Source organism: Uranotaenia lowii, chromosome 3 (genome assembly GCF_029784155.1).
Source record: "Uranotaenia lowii strain MFRU-FL chromosome 3, ASM2978415v1, whole genome shotgun sequence".
Taxonomy (NCBI): Eukaryota; Metazoa; Arthropoda; class Insecta; order Diptera; family Culicidae; genus Uranotaenia; species Uranotaenia lowii.
In genome coordinates this window covers 31,433,137-31,447,835 of record NC_073693.1, presented here as the reverse complement: position 1 = coordinate 31,447,835, position 14,699 = coordinate 31,433,137, and the positions used below count along the sequence as shown (strand labels likewise).

The 14,699-nt window shown below is 39.8% G+C and overlaps 1 protein-coding gene across 4 annotated transcripts in view; it reads right to left on the bottom strand.

Moving 5' to 3' along the window:
* LOC129755176 (uncharacterized) overlaps positions 1-14,699 on the bottom strand; it is a 137,542-nt gene that overhangs the window by 18,913 nt on the left and 103,930 nt on the right. For all 4 annotated transcript variants that reach the window (XM_055751540.1, XM_055751541.1, XM_055751543.1 and 1 more), the window contains one exon: positions 9,277-9,409. In XM_055751540.1, coding sequence (XP_055607515.1) covers positions 9,277-9,409 — 133 coding nt within the window. The remainder of the gene's footprint in view (positions 1-9,276; positions 9,410-14,699) is intronic.

The window sequence follows — 14,699 nt, the reverse complement described above, 5'->3', positions numbered from 1 at the left end:
CGAATCTTCAAGCGCAGCTAATGGACGATAATTCCTAGTGCGATTTGTATGGATTCGCATTGATCTTGTAAGCCGGAAACTGTACGAATACGTATTGTACCTGCCACCCAATCGCTCAAGGGATGTTGCCCTCGCTGAGTCGTTTTCACGCTGCATCTTTGAAGTGAGCTCCTTCTGCGCTCCAGAAGATTTCTCACTTGCTACTTCAATATGCCCGGTTTGAAGTGGTGCTCCAACCACGGCAGCTTTCTGTATCCGGACCCAGCGCGCTCTACTTTTTCGGCGCCTTCAAACATCATATTAGATTCCCTGAGTGCAGCGACCTTGCGCCAGATTACACCGTTAATCGCCGGTGAACGAATATGGTAGTACGCTGGACCTCTGCTTTGCCATCGATGGACCTCGTTTACCGACCATCGAATTCGCTCCTGCACCGCTTGTTCAAGTAGTCCCACATCACTCTGCTTTATTGGCATCGCTTGAAGTAACTAGGCTGAACGCTACTGTAGAAAAACTAGCAACCTTCTACCTCGACTTCAAGAACGCTAACTCCGACGACATTTCTCTTATCCAGGTCTCTATCGACTGGGTATCAGAGCTTGATCTGTCGAATCCAAACGCTGCCGCTGAAACCTTCCCACAAATTTTAAAATATGTCATCGTCCCAAAATGCTCTAGCGGTGGAAATATGCGAATTTCCTTTGTCACGGCTGGACAGCGACGACTGAAGCCAAAAAGACGTGCCCTTCGAAAATACAAGGAGCAAAAATCATCATACACCAAGGATATATGTATGTATATCGTAAACTTAACTCCGCTTATAAAAAAAAACTTTCAAACATGTTTCTGGATGGCATTACGGCGAACTCTGATCGTGGAATCTGCGATCTCTTTGCCCAAAAATTTATCTTTAATTCAGCTTCAACATCCCCAGAACATTTAGCTAGCGCTGTCAGGAACGTTTCGCCATTGGGATTTTCATTGAATGGTATTGAAATCGAGAAGGCAGTCATCTATAATGCAGCAACGAAGCTCAAGAATTCCTTTTTTAACAGGCCCGAGCGAGATACCAGCTGCTTTTTTTGAAAAGTTTCATGCCTGTTTTGCAGACTCCAATTCGGCTCATATTTAAAGCTCCGCTTGATAGAGCTACCGTCCCTTTTCTATGAAAGGAAGCTTACATGTTCCCGGTACATAAAAAAGGAGATCGAAGAGATTTGAATTGGTGGTTTTGGATTCTTTTTTCACATCCTGCCAGAATAACATCTCCAATTATCAGCACGGATACATGCCCAAACGCTCTACTACAAGTAACTTGCTAACGTACACTTTTTTTGTGCATGAAAGTTTCCCTGCCAATTCCCAAACTGATGCTATCTATACCGATCTGTCCGCTGCATTCAACAAGGTGAACCAAGAAATTGCCATCGGCAAACTTGAACGCTTACGGTTCTGTGGTAGTGGTACTCTACTTGGCTGGTTCCGTATTTACTTAACTGACCTTAAATTGATTGTTAGTACGCGTGACACCTTTTCTGGGTAGTTTCCTGGACCTCCGGTGTGCCCCAAGGCAGCCATCTAGGACCGATTATTTTTCTTATTTATTTCAACGACGTATTGTCAGTTCTCGACGGCCCCAAACTTTGTTATGTTGATGACCTAAAACTGTTTCACACATAAATAACCACCACGGCATCAATTTCCTGCAATGTCAGTTCACCTTTTTGCTGATTGGTGCGACATTAACCGTCTACCATTAGACTGCAGCAAATGTGTAGTCATCAGCTTTTCTTTTCAGTACTTGCTTGGAGACGAGCTCATCGCACGTGTGAACCACCTTAACAATCTTGGCGTAATCCTAGATCAACGTCTGGAATTCAAGGCACATACCAACTACTTGGTTGTCAAAGCGTCCAGAAGTCTCGGTTTCGTTTTTAGAGTCGCCAAGGACTTCATGGACGTGCCTGAAAAGCCTATATTGCAGCATTGTTCGGATCCCTCAGTAAAGTACATTGACGTGTCCATACTCCGCATCAAAAATCCTAGGATCAATAAGAGAACGATGTTGTTCTGGAATTCCACGAATTTCATGCTGCATGAACAAATCAAACTGGACAGAAGAGTTGTCGTAGTCAGGGTGACAAACACGAATAGGAGAATACGACGAAGGATTAACCTGCACAGACATGAATTCATGATATATGGTCATATAACTTGATTGAAGATTTTGCTCAAGAAGCTGATCAAAATTTGCAATCACCAAAGGGTTCATGACCTCACACCTGATGAGGAACCGAAGTGATAATGAATAGAACCGATCATTCAGTGGGAGCATACCGCAATGAAATCGTTCAAACGTTTTTGTTTATTGTTTATTGTTTATTGTTTATAAAAAACCATCTGATGTAAATGTCTTAATGGTTTACTTAATCTAGGTCTATCTTGACATACATTCAAAGTTTTCTTATTAATTAGTTCTTAATTGGTCACTTATGCTGGATTCGATCAAGCGTTTAAAGGTTGCAGTTGAGACATTTAAGTCAAAGAGAGCATAATTGCGTAAGAAGCTTACTTTTGCAGAACGCAGGGGGTCATTGCTACTGTCTACGACCGCAGTAGCCCCTAGTGACACCACTGATAGCAGGCAATCAACCAACCCAAAATCCCAAACCAGCTGATCTCGCTCAAGTCGGTGTTTTCAACTCGACCGGACTAGCGAGCAACGACCCGAGATCTAAAAATAGCCTGCACCAACTAGATTTTTTCTACCCGGAATCACCAAGCCATCGATCCAAACAATACCCCATCGAAGCCACCAGCAATCAGTCGACGATCATCAGCCGGTATTGTTCCGAGGGAATCATCACCATCTGCTATTGTTTCGCTTTCACTTTCGTCAGAGGCTGGTTGGAGGTTTTCGAGATCTGCGAGAGCGAACTCGGAAAACATCGCATGCAACAATCCTGATGAAGTCAACATTCGAAACCTGTAGTCAGTCGAATCCAGCCTTCTCATCACTCCACACTCGGTATCGGAATCCGTTTTAGCACGTTCAATGTTAGTTTAAGAACAAGTTCTAGTCCTTAAGAATAAATTTGTTAAGTTCAACTAGTTATTTATTAAATTCGTAGTCCCGTAATAAATGTGCGTTTATATTTTGTGAAATCGTGAGTGTCGAAGTTATTTGGAATCGGAAATTCTAAGGAGCTGAAATCAATTGCATGCATTGGAGGAACTTCGGCAAAATTCATTCTCTCTTGTGGAATTTGGAATTCGATGTCATCGGCTGTTAGGAATACCGTTTAACCACTTCGAAGGAATTGAAGGTACGGCCCCGACAGCTACCATAGCGCGTATTTCTTGATTCCAGTGATAGCCAGTCACGATTTCGCAGGATTCTTTCTGGAGCATAAATATGACAGCGCGAAAGTATCCAAGAGCAATCGATTTCGTTTTTGAGAATTTTCGCCACAAACAGTGATTGGCTAATATCATAGCGATCCGACAGCGTGTGGAGGCCAAGCAAAGCGCAGCGTTGTGCATAAGGTGGCAGATTTAGAGGATTATCCCACGGCAGATCACGCAGAGCATAACGTACGAATTTTCGTTGAACCGCTTCAAAATGCCCCACCCATGTAGTTTCGAATGGCCACCACACCAGATTTGCAGATTCTAATATTGAACGAACCAGGCAGCAATACAGAGCTCGTAGACAAACAGGATCTGTAAATTCTTTACTCAGACGTATGACAAACCCCAGCATTCGATTGGCCTTTTCAAGTGTAGCAGAGTAGTGTTCCTTGAATGTCATATGACTATCCAAAACAACGCCAAGGTCCTTTATTTGATTAACACGATGTAGAAGTTCGCCCTGGATATAATAGTCGTACAAAAATGGAAGTTTCTTGCGTCCAAATGTAATGATACAGCACTTAGAAACGCTTAAGGCCAGTAGGTTGACAGCACACCATTTCACTACTGTATCGAGGAATTGCTGTAGTATCTGACAATCTGCCAAACTGTTAACGTTCAGAAAAATTTTCGAATCATCCGCGTACATAAGTACTCCGCATCCAAAAAGCAGCATATTAATATCATTGCAGAACAGGGTGAACAATAAAGGGCCCAAATTACTTCCTTGTGGTACTCCTGAAGTCGGAATGAAATCTGAAGATTCAGATGTTCCGATTTTAACAGCAAGACGACGATTTGTTTAATAGCTTCTGATCCACGCACAAAATCTCTCAGATAATCCCAGGCGTTCTAGCTTTAAAAGTAAAATTAAGTGATTTACTGAGTCAAACGCCGCAGTGATGTCCGTGTAAATTGCGTCGACTTGTTTGCCACAATCCATGTTAGATATGCAAAATGATGTGAACACTGCCAGGTTAGATGTTACCGAACGTTTCGGAAAAAAACGTGTTGATTGTCCGAAATCCAGTTCCTGCAGGCTGCAAACATAACATCGTTGACAATCCTCTCTAGGACCTTCGAGCAGGCAGCTAGTGATGTGACACCACGATAATTGCGAACCTCTTGCTTATCACCCTTTTTGAAGACTGGGCTCATGAAAGATCTTTTCCAGGTGGCAGGGAACCGATGTTGTTGTAAGGACTGATTAAAAATATAAGTCAGGGGCTTAACAACTATAGTGCAACACTTTTTCAACACGCACACAGGTATTCCATCCTGCCCGGCTGAGGTAGAGTACTTTAAGTTTTTGATAGCCTCGAAAACCATATCCTCTCTAACAGCAAACACGTCGAGATTCAACACATCGGTAGGCAATCGTGTCACGGCTGCGCTAATTTGTTCTTCTGTTGGCGATTGACTTGAAAATATACTGGAGAAATGCTTTGCAAAAAGGTTACATTTGTCAGCAGATGATTTTGCAATTCTGTTATCTAAATGTACCTCCGCAGGTAGGCCAGATTCCTTCCTTTTGGATTTAACAAAATTCCAAAACTTTTTAGGGTTCCGACGAAGCTCACTTTGAGTCCGATTCACATAACGGCGATAGCATAATCGATTGTAGATTCGATATTTTCTGGTAGCATCATTAAGTTTAGATTTCATGAATGGGCATCTAAAATTAGTAAATGCTCGAAGCAATTTCGAGCGCAGCTGTTTCAGCCGTTTTAAGCGAGAATTAGTCCAAGGAGGTCTAAGCGGAGGTCGAACCATGGGCACAGATTTGTCAAAAACGTCGTCCATAATTGCGCAGAATGAACTAACAGCTACGTCTACACTTGTATATCTTTGGACATTTGTCCAGTCCATTTCAGATAGACACAGGTTCATGAGATCGAAATCAGCACGACGGAAATCACGTGCAGATGGGTCGAAAGCCTCAACAAAAGCGACCGGACTCGGGAATGCAATGTTGAACTCAAGCGCAGGATGGTATACGTCTATAAGTACCACGGTATAACTTGCTTCAATTACAGGGCTGTTCAAGATTGAGTCATCCATAAAAACCAAATCCAACGTCCGATTTTGAAATTTTTTTACGCCGTTTCTTTGATGAAGTCCGTTCAATACAGTTCCGTCCAAAAAAGTAGCACTCGCCATATTTAGTACTGAAGCAGAATCGACCACCAAGTTGTTGCTACCGCTAGGAACCCACGATAACTGTGATTGATTAAAATCACCGAGCAAAATAATACCGGACAATGGCTGTTTCAATCTTGCTTCTGATAATGTCTCAACATGCAACTCTAATACTGAGGTATCCTGACTTCTTTCAGGAGGGATGTACGATAAACCGATCAAAAGTGAACTTTGTTCATAGGACACTTTTACCCACAAATTTTCAATGCTACCGGAATTACAAATTGTGAATATCGATGAGCTAAACTTACATGAAACGGCTATTAGCACTCCTCCACCCCGACTACGACAGCTGTTAGAGCCATTCCTGTCGCATCGAAACACGTTGTAATCCGGGCTGAATAGTTGGCTGGATGGTACTGTTGCATCAAGCCAGATTTCGGTGAAAGCGTAGATGTCGTAATCGAGCTCTGATGTGGAAACGAAACATTCCGAAATTTTCGATTTCAAGCCACGAACATTCTGGTAGTACATGCGTACACCGTCAGCAAAGTTTCCATCATCAGGGCGGACTTTGCCTGAGAGCACAGGCTGGAGAGCCCCGTTGCCTTCTTCGAACACAGGGCCGGGACGACTGTTGACGCTGGTTGGAAACTGCGCGACTGTGACGAAGGGCTCGGGGGCTTCCAATGTGCTAATTTCGGTGCGTCCCGGGATTCCAACAGGCAAGTGATTAGCGACGGCTTCGATTGAGCGATAATCACATAATGCATTTCCGTTTCCATTCAGTCGACAGTTCACAGAAAAACTGACGATATCGTTAGCAGCAGGCTGTAGCTTTAAGCTTGAATCCGTTTTCATCCGTGCATCGTGCTGGCCACAATAAATCCGACTCGATGCACATGGTGCGGGGCTAGAAGGCAGAGCTGTGTGACTAGATGAAAAGCACGAAACTGAAGGATACTTGCCATGAAGCATTTTGACTTTGACGACTCCAGGGAAATTTTCTGAAGAAAAGTGATAAGGGCCTAGAGAACCCCATAGTTAGAGGTGGTCGCCGGACCGGGAGCCTCTGGAGGACTTACGAGCCGGGAAACACGAAAGGTCGTCAAGCCGGTGCCATGGAAGCGCGTCGGACCGGAAACCAAACTGAAGGACGTTGGGCTGGTGCCACTAGAAAGCTCCAGGTCTCAGAAAGATCGTCGATGCGTAAAGCCACGAGGAACGGCATCAAATCGCAAGAAGGGCGTCGGGCCGGACGGAAGGTTGTCTTAAAGCAAACCGGAGAGAGGCTGTCGTCAAGCGAGCCTGAGGATGGTCGTCGAGCGAAACCGGAAGAGGGTCATCGAAGTGAAAGTGACGGTCATGAATGGTGCGGTACGATGCTGAGCTGTGAAAAGCGTGTGCTGAAGAGGGATGAATATGAATACAACACACGCAGTACGCAGTTCAGTGTGTGCGCTCTAAGGTTTTCTTGTACATAAAGAAACCGATTGAGAAAATAAAGTTATTCCTGTTTTAACCACACAACAGTCTTGTTGTTTTCTCTCCTTTCCACTCCGAAAGTGCTACCTGGTGCTCAACAGAAGTTTATTGTAGGCACGACTTCCGCTGATCTTTGCCACCGGATCTCACTGCTGGTTTCATTGTCTGCAGTGAGTCTTTGACTATATCCAGCTCGTCGCCGTCGATCGTGACCTTGTTATTACTGGACAAGCGGTTTCGGTCGGTCTCGGATCCGCAGGCCAGCATATAAATACTTCGTCTTTGACGAATTAATCATTAATCCAATCCTTCTTGCTTCGCGTTTTAGCTTGCGCTAGATCTCTCCCTTCATCGCAGATGATCTGTCGAATTTATCAATGTCGTCGGCAAAGCAGATAAGTTGACTGAATCTGTTGAAAATCATTCAGGATAGACCATCGCCTTGTCGAAGCCCCCTGCGCGATTCGAATGTACTCGACAATCCGCACACAGCACTGCGTTCCATCCATCTGGTCAGCTGGTCCCGCTCCCCAGTCGATTTGTTGCTATTCAGCTGGCGATTGGCTTCTTTTATTTCGCTCATCGCGCTACGATGTCGAATCTGCAACTCTTCAATTCTTTGGAGAGCACGTGGATACTGCCCATGAAATTTAGAGATCTTCAGTTCCAAGTTTTCAATTTCTGCTCCCTTTTTGTTGTGGGTCTTTGCCGATTTCCATCCGAAATTTCTTGTTCAATGCTCGCTGCTTGTATTTTTCACAGACCCGCAGCTAACCCCACTATCTCGCAGGAGGATGTTGCTGTTTAGGGTCCCGAACATCACCAGGACGTTGTTGCACAGGCTATAATTGTAACTTCTTGTTCCCGCATCTTCCAAAAAAAAATTAAACCACCCAAAACAGTAGTAAGTGAAAGAAATAGTTATAGAAATAAATGGCATTCATCGTTTAATCAATTATGAACAAAAGTTAAAGAATTTTGCGAGTGATGGGCTCCAGTTTGGAGGTTTAGTCAATATCAACCAATTCTAGTAAAATGATCAAAGGAATGTTTAGTAAAATAACTTTCTTGTATTTTCAATACCATTCTATGCACAAAAACAGTATCATTGAATAATCGCCTTGACTAATAAAATAGCTACTAGCTAACGTCAGTTGCAGCAGAGCAACAAAAAATGAGATTCAATCGTATTCGTTCTGGTGGTATTTTATTTGATGGTTTTTTCATATGCTTTGCTTTTGTTTTTTTTTTTTTGGAATCCTTTTTTCCCGGAAAAGCTCGACATAAACGGGTGTGATTTTCATTTAGGGCCTCGACCTGCTCGTGTGGGCTCCAATAACTGTTTGTTTTATGGGGGCGTTTTTTATTTGGTTTTGCTGATTCTTTATGTTCAACAATCCTTTGATAGTGGTCGATGATTTAGATTGGGGTTTCGTTCTTTTTTGTGGGTCGGTGTTTCAATCGACAGCCTTCAGCATGTCCTCATCAATGGGGTCGTTAGCGCGAATTGTCGCTTGTCGGGTATGGTAATTAGTTGGTTGAAAAATGGGGATTCAGAATTTAGATTCAGAACTCAGATTCAGATTTCAGATTCAGACTTCAGATTCAGAATTCAGAATTCAGATTCAGAATTCAGAATTCAGATTCAAAATTCAGATTCAGAATTCAGATACAGAATTCAGATTCAGAATTCAGATTCAGAATTCAGATTCAGAATTCAGATTCAGAATTCAGATTCAGAATTCAGATTCAGAATTCAGATTCAGAATTCAGATTCAGAATTCAGATTCAGAATTCAGATTCAGAATTCAGATTCAGAATTCAGATTCAGAATTCAGATTCAGAATTCAGATTCAGAATTCAGATTCAGAATTCAGATTCAGAATTCAGATTCAGAATTCAGATTCAGAATTCAGATTCAGAATTCAGATTCAGAATTCAGATTCAGAATTCAGATTCAGAATTCAGATTCAGAATTCAGATTCAGAATTCAGATTCAGAATTCAGATTCAGAATTCAGATTCAGAATTCAGATTCAGAATTCAGAATTCAGATTCAGAATTCAGATTCATAGCCCGACTTGAAAATGTAATCTTAATTGAACTTCATCTGTCAAAATCAAATTCTTGTCAGTTTTGCTGTTTAAGTAGTCCAATCCTTGAAGTTAATCCCTCATCATCTAGCAAAGTCTACAGTTCATTTATAATACATTTAGAGTACAGTCCCCGCAGGAATACTCACCTTCTGGCTGCCCTTGTGATTAATGACCCGTTGATCGGTTTTTCGCACCATAACAACCCGGGACAGGGATCCGCAATCGTGGGACGAACCGGCCGTCGACAGCTGCGTGATATCCTTGATGGGTCGATTGGGCCTGCAAAGTCCAAGCAAGAAAGAGAAAGGTAGAGAGACGAATTCATCTGAAGTTAGTTAAAGTTTTCCGAGGGACAAAGCTTGTTGAGATGTGGTAGATATGGTTAAACTTTCGCAAAACAATTTCCTCTTTCGGATTATTTAGCATTCAACCGGACCCCGGATCGCCTGAAGCCTTCAGCTCGGGGGGCCACAGAGTGTCATATCCTTTTTGGCAGAGTTAATTCCCAAAACGGTTATCCCACACCAAACAGAAAACGTGGACCTTTGGCAAAGGAGACGAAAATATTCCACTTCCATCATCGTCACTGAACCGTAAACGTGAAAAAGGTAGGAAACACCTACACCTACACAACCCAATCCCAAAGTCATCTCGATTCTTCATTCAAGTCCAGGTCCAGCGCAGGTTGTCGAGGTACAACAAGGGTGATGAAAATATCTTGGCAATAGAATTTACGTGCCAGAAAAATTCCAGTAAGTCAACATGCATTCAATCACATCGTAACGAAACGACAAAACCCACGCTGCTAGCTACCATATTCCTGAATCTGTCTGCCGGTCAACAGGTGAAAAAATCTTCCTAATAAGATATGCATGAACGAACAAACGCGAATTATAATGAAATTCGACAGTGGGAGAATTGGGCTTCGGAACTGGAAGACATTTTTATGTTGAAGCTCAAGATTTAGAAAGAAAAGATTAGAAACCATTATTGTGGTTTGAGAATAGTAGAAATAATCTTGAAGTATCTATTTTTTCGAAGGCAAACACACTTCCTGATGCAAACAAAGCGTTTAGAAGTAGCAGGATAATTTATACTAGAGTTTAACTTTTTTCCTTAGAAAATGTATAGTTTTGGTGTAGTTTTTGTTGTATTTTGTGATAATATTTTAATATTCAAAAAATAGAGACATTTTCCAAGAGCAAGTCAGTCTAGGACAAAAGTTTAGAAACCCTATCAAATGGTAAAATTTGAAGGAAAAAAAGAAGAGGAATAGGAAGGGGTGAGAGCCTAAAAAATTGAATGGAGGCAAAATTTCATTTGTTTTTGTAATTAAAATTTTATTAGTAATGTAAACAAAATAAGCCCCTTAATCTATGCAGCATCATTGTTCATCTTTCGATTTAAATTGTTGTTCGGCCTAAAAACATTAAGGATCGCGATGTTGTTTTTTTGGACCGCGAAGAAGTCTAAACCAAGAAAAATATAATTTCAGAAGGTGTTTTGTATCTTTTACGATCAAGAAAACTCGTTAAAACCGTCAAAATAAAGACTAATCAATGTTTCCCAGCATCAAATTTAAAACTGAGACGATATCGATTTTTAAATCAAATTTAAAGTAGTCTAATAAATCTCTACAACCACGCTTCTCGTTCATCGAAGTCCAGTACTGATTTTGGAAATATGGAACAATCCACCTTCCCCTTAACAAAAAAATAATCGAACAATATTGATAAAAAAATGATTAACTTACCCCGGATTACTTACATTGAAAATTCAACATTCAAAAAATTTGAATACTTATACGACTTTGAGAATAAATTAAAATACTCGAAATATTTAAAATAAAAAAGTAAAACCCGTCAATTACAAGACTCTTGGTGGTAGCCGAGTAATATAACCTCGTATTCGTTAGTAATTCTAAAATTACAACACTCAGCATAAAAAAATGACCAGTGTTTTTTTAATGACTTGAGTCCTTAAGACTAGGCCTCTTCTCAATTTATTTTGGAACATTTATGCAAAATAGCTTCCAAAATAGCATATTGATATCGAATTTGTTTTCCTGAATCATGTATTTTAAAATCTTTATTGGAAACATTGATCTCTAAAATTGGAATCAAGAGGTCGTAATTTACAAAAAGTTTTACTAAATATTAATCTTCTTAAATTTAACTAAATAACTAGTTTCTCAATCGGACCAAAAGATTATTGGATCCTTCCCATGTTCAATTCACTTCTTTTCGACACTGTTTTGATTTGGAAGGAAAACCTACAATTTATTCCTTCAGATTGAAAGGAATCTTTGCGGCATTGCAATAAAAAAAATAGTATGCAGCTCTTTGCACAACTCGATTTTTCAGCACTCGACGACACGGATAAAAAACTCTACAAGTTGTAATCAAAATTCATATGGTGGCTCCAAGGTTGCCGAAATCAAACAAAAATCTGTAATTTCACAGAATTTTGAGCAAATTTTCATCACAGAATCTGTTTCACAGAACACAGAATTTTGAAATTTTCACAGATTTCACAGAATTTTTGAATTTCGAATGGATTTTCGAAATTATAATTTTTTATGACAGTATGAAATTTGGATTTCTTACTTTGAATTAGAAAAGTATGATAAGATTGGTAATGGTTATTCATTTTATCCAACTAAAATGTGAAAAAGACACAAGTTATCATGAATTTTCTATAAAATTCAAGGAAATAGCATCACAGAAATCCATCACAGAATTTTTGGGTAAAATCACAGAAAGTCAGAATTTTTTTTCTCAAAAACACAGAATTTATTTCGGCAACCTTGGTTGGCTCCTCCATATCACAGATTTTTTGTTGAACCGTTAATTTTGCGTAATCATCATCGAACAAACTAGCTGATCGAATTTTTGGGTCAGAACCAAACAACTATATTTACTAGACAACTCTAGTAGACACGTAATTTTACTAAATTCTGTAGCAAATGTGTGTATCAAATAGTTTAATCTAAAATGATTCTAATTTATCAAGAGTCATTGGAAAAATTAACGTGCTGAAAAATTCAACTGTATACAGCTTTTTGGGCACAAATAACTATTAATAGGTATTTGTGCCCAAAAAGCTGTATAAAGTGGATTTAATAGTCTTTTATTCAAACAAATTCTGAATAAAAATTGTATATTCAAGAAACTGATGCTCGCATTTGAGAATATAAAAAATAAACGTGGAAACAAGACACTCTATGCCTGAGCAAATTTGTAGCTGGCGATTTTACCAAAAAGGCCCAAGTATTAAAAATGTTCTTTATGCATTTTAAATTTGGTATTTTAAGGGTCCAAAAATGCCAAGCGAAATGTTCTTTTCCAAGCTCTGAATCTCAAATTCTTAATCAAATTTTGATGAACGACTAAAATGATTCAAGAGTAACATGCTCGACTCAGAACCAAAGCCAAAACCTCGTTATCTTTTCACAGGTCCACAATTCTAGTACAGTTTTTCAAAAAAAAGTCTCATTTGTTGATTGAAATTTAGTCCCCAATAATGAACTTCAATAAGATAAAACCTTGCTTACCAGATTTCCCAGATGTTGCTCGATTCTGTTTACTTTATTGGCAAAATCAACTTCAACTGGAAAATTTAATATTATTCATTAGAATTGTGTTTTTCGCGCAAAAACTTTTTGAGCAAATTTCATCAAAATTAACATGAACGTTTATTTAGAAACTTAAAATATGATTTCAAATTGACTGACGTGTTAAAAAAAAAATTAGTTTCTCTAGTTCTATTCTTAATGATTTTTATTGAATAATTCGGAAATTGGCGGATATTGGGAAAAATAACCCGAAATTGCACGGCCCAGATATTGGCGGAAAATATCTGGTAAGCTTCGGTTAGAATAATTCCGGATTTGGTGGTTTGAGACTTGCTTACAAACATTAAAATTCTAATTTTGTGATCAGATTTCGAGTTCTTCATTTAGGGTTTTGTTCTTGAAATCCAGTTTGAATCATCATTTGAAAAAAAAAACCTGATTCAAATCTTGGTTTTGCATTTCAAACCTCAACTAGATGCATTTTACATATTCGAAACCCATCATTACGGAATGTTAAATGAAAAAAAAACATCTGTTACAGCATTACAGCTTTTAATTCTTTGGACGAATTTCGCAACAACTCCACAAAATATCTGGCATGACCCTCTCAGAATGGAATGAAAATTTGTGTGTGTGTGTGTGTGTGTGTGTGTGTGTGTGTGTGTGTGTGTGTGTGTGTGTGTGTGTGTGTGTGTGTGTGTGTGTGTGTGTGTGTGTGTGTGTGTGTGTGTGTGTGTGTGTGTGTGTGTGTGTGTGTGTGTGTGTGTGTGTGTGTGTGTGTGTGTGTGTGTGTGTGTGTGTGTGTGTGTGTGTGTGTGTGTGTGTGTGTGTGTGTGTGTGTGTGTGTGTGTGTGTGTGTGTGTGTGTGTGTGTGTGTGTGTGTGTGTGTGTGTGTGTGTGTGTGTGTGTGTGTGTGTGTGTGTGTGTGTGTGTGTGTGTGTGTGTGTGTGTGTGTGTGTGTGTGTGTGTGTGTGTGTGTGTGTGTGTGTGTGTGTGTGTGTGTGTGTGTGTGTGTGTGTGTGTGTGTGTGTGTGTGTGTGTGTGTGTGTGTGTGTGTGTGTGTGTGTGTGTGTGTGTGTGTGTGTGTGTGTGTGTGTGTGTGTGTGTGTGTGTGTGTGTGTGTGTGTGTGTGTGTGTGTGTGTGTGTGTGTGTGTGTGTGTGTGTGTGTGTGTGTGTGTGTGTGTGTGTGTGTGTGTGTGTGTGTGTGTGTGTGTGTGTGTGTGTGTGTGTGTGTGTGTGTGTGTGTGTGTGTGTGTGTGTGTGTGTGTGTGTGTGTGTGTGTGTGTGTGTGTGTGTGTGTGTGTGTGTCTGTGTGTGTGTGTGTGTGTGTGTGTGTGTGTGTGTGTATATAGTCCTACATGAGGACTATATGTAAGAAACTTACCATACTTAATTTTTCCAAATAAGATCTAGACTAACATTTTGAGAGGGCCAAACCTTTCAGGCCAGTTTTTTATGAACATTTTTATTTTCGAAAATTATGGAATTTTTAGAATAAAATATTGTAAAAAATATTTCTGAATCCTACACTTATAAAAATGCGTTTCAAAAAATAAAACTCAATTTTCCATAAAACGCCAATTTGAAGACGGGTAATAACAAGGCCTACAAGGCGCCCATACATTGCAACTTGCGCTGCATATTAAGGAAAAAAAAGAACTAACATAAAACATATTATCGCAATATTTGTAGATAGGGGAAGGCATGTGGTAAGTTTTATTGAGACTTAGTCAAACGTTTCATATGTTTTATTTTAGTTCTTATTTTTAAATATGCCCAGAGTACTGGGATTAGTATTAAGTGTTATCATGATTGAAAATAACAAATATGTAATAGAAAATTTACTATATAGTTGAAAAAAATTAAATCTATAAACTTACCTTAAAAGTTAGATCAAGGTAAGTTTTTTTCAAATTTTATCATTCCAAAGTTATAAAAAAAAGTATCGATAACCGAATATAATTTTCCTGTGAATTTGACGGAAATTATTTCGC